The sequence below is a fragment of the Belonocnema kinseyi genome, chromosome 3 (assembly GCF_010883055.1).
Source record: "Belonocnema kinseyi isolate 2016_QV_RU_SX_M_011 chromosome 3, B_treatae_v1, whole genome shotgun sequence".
Taxonomy (NCBI): domain Eukaryota; kingdom Metazoa; phylum Arthropoda; class Insecta; order Hymenoptera; family Cynipidae; genus Belonocnema; species Belonocnema kinseyi.
The window spans coordinates 92,991,896-92,995,085 of record NC_046659.1 but is presented as its reverse complement, the minus strand read 5'-3'; the positions used below and the strand labels follow the sequence as shown (position 1 = coordinate 92,995,085).

The following is a 3,190-nucleotide window of genomic DNA, read 5'->3' as shown; positions in this document are numbered from 1 at the left end:
GGGATGGGTGGGAATGAAATCATTGTCAGTGACAGTGAAATCTTGGGCAGTCCTAGAGACATGATCATGAAAGTAAGCAACTTTGTCGTGACTAGGAAAGGGTAAATTTACGCAAGGAATACACGCCCTGAAGTACTATGAGCGCGGACGGTGAAGAAATGCTAGTTGCTTTTTGTATACAAATTTGTTACATTTTATAAGATATATTACTAATTTTCTCGAAAACTATCATTCGTAGAAAAAAATATTTAAAATAAAAAATGTGTCTCTCAGCAAGATGTACAATTCGTATTTAAAATATTTCTCGAAATTTTGCGTATTGATCTTTGCCATTTCTATTTTCACTATCATTTTCGTAATCAGCGCATCCAAAAAAAACTTTGGGCTCATCCGGCCACCTTTCCAAAGTCCCCCTCCTTCAATTGACATATTAATGACTGAGGGGTAAATAACTTTGGTCACACCCCTGCCCATTTTCGAACGTCTCGTGGGGGTTGGGAAGGCACCTCCGTGATAGGTCACAGAAATAATGTAAGGTCACACCCCTGCCCCTTTTTCAAAGTCCCGTGGTGGGCGGGAAGGCACCCGATGACAGGTTACAGAAACAATGTAAAGTCACACCCTGTCTCTTTTCTTGACTTGACTCGCTGATTACACAGATGATAGTGAAAATATTTTCGTACCATTTAAGTCACACCGCTACATATTGTCTTGTATTTCTGTGATTTTTCATATTTATCGTCGTTTTTTTGGAAAATTATTAGTCGCAGAGTAAAAATGTGTTTTACATGAAATATATCTTTTTAAAAGATCTACAACATTTATTTGAAGTTTTTTTTTGTAAATTTTTATTATTTACTAACATAAACATAAAAAACCATGATTTTTTTGATGGTTTTCATACATGCTACAGGTATGTCATGGTTTTCACCATGAAAATCGACTAGTCGCCAATTTTCACTATCATTTTCGTAATCGGCGCATCAAAATACATAAGAATACGGAGCTTCAAAAGAATCAGCGGTTTACGCTATTCGGAACTCCATCCTCTTTGAAACCTGACGAAATCTCGCACTTCTTGCGAATAAATTATTTAAAATATATTGAAATATTATAAAATCCCGTGAAATTATATGAAAGATATTTCCTGAAATCCTGGTCCTAAAATCACTAAAATCCTTGGAAATTTTATAAAATACCTTGAAATCTTTTGAAATATCTTAAAACAATATATTCAAATCCCGTAAAATAATTCATGTTCTTTGAAATCCCTTAAATTTGTTAATTCTCTTAAAAATGCCTTAGAATCTTTAAAAATATTCTAAAATATTTCAAATCCTTTAAAGGTTTTGGAAATCCGTTTACATTTTTCAACTTTTTTGAAAAATCGTTGTCATTTTTAGAAAAAATACCCTAAAATATACCCAATCTTTTGAAATCCCATCAGATTTTTTAACGCCCTTAAAGCTTCCTTGCAATTTGAAAAAGCCTTTAAAATCCCTTAAACCTGTTTAAAGCTCTTAAACTTCCTGAGAAGTTTTAAAAATACCTTAAAATTGTTTTGATCCTTTGGCATACCTTCAAATCATTGAAACCTTTTAAAACCTTGGAAAGTTTTTAAATACCCAAAAATATATCAAATCCTTTGAAATCTTCTGAAACCCCCTGAAACTGTTTAAAGTTGACTAAAACTGACTGAGTGACAGCCTGGATTATTATGACTTTCGTCATTTTTTAAATCTCTGACCAAATGTCAAAATTCCCCAGAAATTCTCAAAATAAAACAATTTTTGAACTTTTTTCTAGGTAATGTGAGTAGAGGGTGGGCCATCTTCCCAAGTGTCCGTAACCGGTGGATCCAGAGCTGTACTCCCGGTTTCATCGCCATCGGGAGCATCGGTTTGGCCCGCTGAATCCGGATGGCTTTATATGCCTCCACCACCTCCGCCGCCGTCTCCATCGTCAAATTCTCAACATTTCCACGCACATTGTATCCCACAAACCTGCACCATATGCTCATTGAATCTTTAGTTAGCAACAAGGTACAAAGTATCGTTTATCGCTTTCCTAATAATTTTTCGTTCTATCAGAGTCCGAGAAATATAATCGAAAAATGCCCTCAAATATTCTTTAAAAAAGTTTATTAGGTTTATTAGCTTTACTATCAAGAATTTTAATTATGTCTTGTATATGAAAAGAATATTACACATTCACTGAGTTATTATAATTCCCAATTACTGTCACGTTCCTTATTGTCTATTGTTTAACTATTGTAAATAGTTTCTTAGACAAAAGGAACTTTAAAATTATCATTACAGTAGATTTTCACTAAGCGCCTTTTCTCGCCAAGTGTCTATCCCTTCCATTACCTCTGAAATCGGTAAGCGTGGGTTAGATGCGCGTAAGCGAGACAATATTCAAATAATCCGCCAATGCATCTCGAAATATTTCCCGCTCAGCCTCAGGGGCGTAGCTTGACTAAGCGGGCGCTTAGTGAGGACCGCGGTCTCGAGGACAGGGCGCTTTGTGAGAGTCAATTGTAATACTCAGGGATTTGCACGAAATAAAGGGACTTTTTTATATTTGCAAATTATTTCCATAAATTAAAAAAAATGGCTAAAAACGAACAGGGTGGTCGTTTTAATCAATGAAAAAATTCAAGGTTCGCAAATATTTGTCACGGTCAATGAAATTTATAAAAATTACACTCTAATGTCTAAACATTTCCATTTGAAGTAATAAAAACTGAGCTGAAAATTAAAGCACTCAAAGTGGAACTCTTGAAATTTAATCTTTTCAAATTAATTTTCAACTGAAAATTTTTTAAATAAATGCATTCGGTTCCAAAAATGTAAATCCAAGTTATCATTTGCAATGCTCTTAATTGAAGAATGAATCAATGCATTTAAAATTGTTCAAAATTATACCATTTTAAGAAAGAAATATAAAAAATTGAACGATTAAATTTTTGTGTAAACTGAACACAGCTTCAATTAAAAGTTATTTTAATTTTTAATAGTTTAAAAATCTTTAAAATGATTCAAAGTTGTATTTTAAAATCTTGAAACATTTGTATGCTGTTTAAACTTTTTACACATTTTCAATTTTTTCAGAACTAACATTTTTTTTAAATCCTGCAAAATTGAAAAAATTCCCTTAAAATCCTTTCAAAATTCTTAAAAAGCTTTGA

The 3,190-nt window shown here is 32.9% G+C and overlaps 1 protein-coding gene across 1 annotated transcript in view; it reads left to right on the top strand.

The window, feature by feature from the left end:
• Positions 1–2,676, top strand: part of LOC117168893 (glucose-6-phosphate 1-epimerase) — a 59,183-nt gene extending 56,507 nt beyond the window's left edge. Inside the window, exon 6 of the mRNA XM_033354813.1 lies at positions 1,807–2,676. Within this exon, the coding sequence (XP_033210704.1) occupies positions 1,807–1,815 (9 nt within the window). The 3' untranslated portion in view covers positions 1,816–2,676. The remainder of the gene's footprint in view (positions 1–1,806) is intronic.
• The last annotated feature ends 514 nt before the right edge of the window (positions 2,677–3,190 follow it).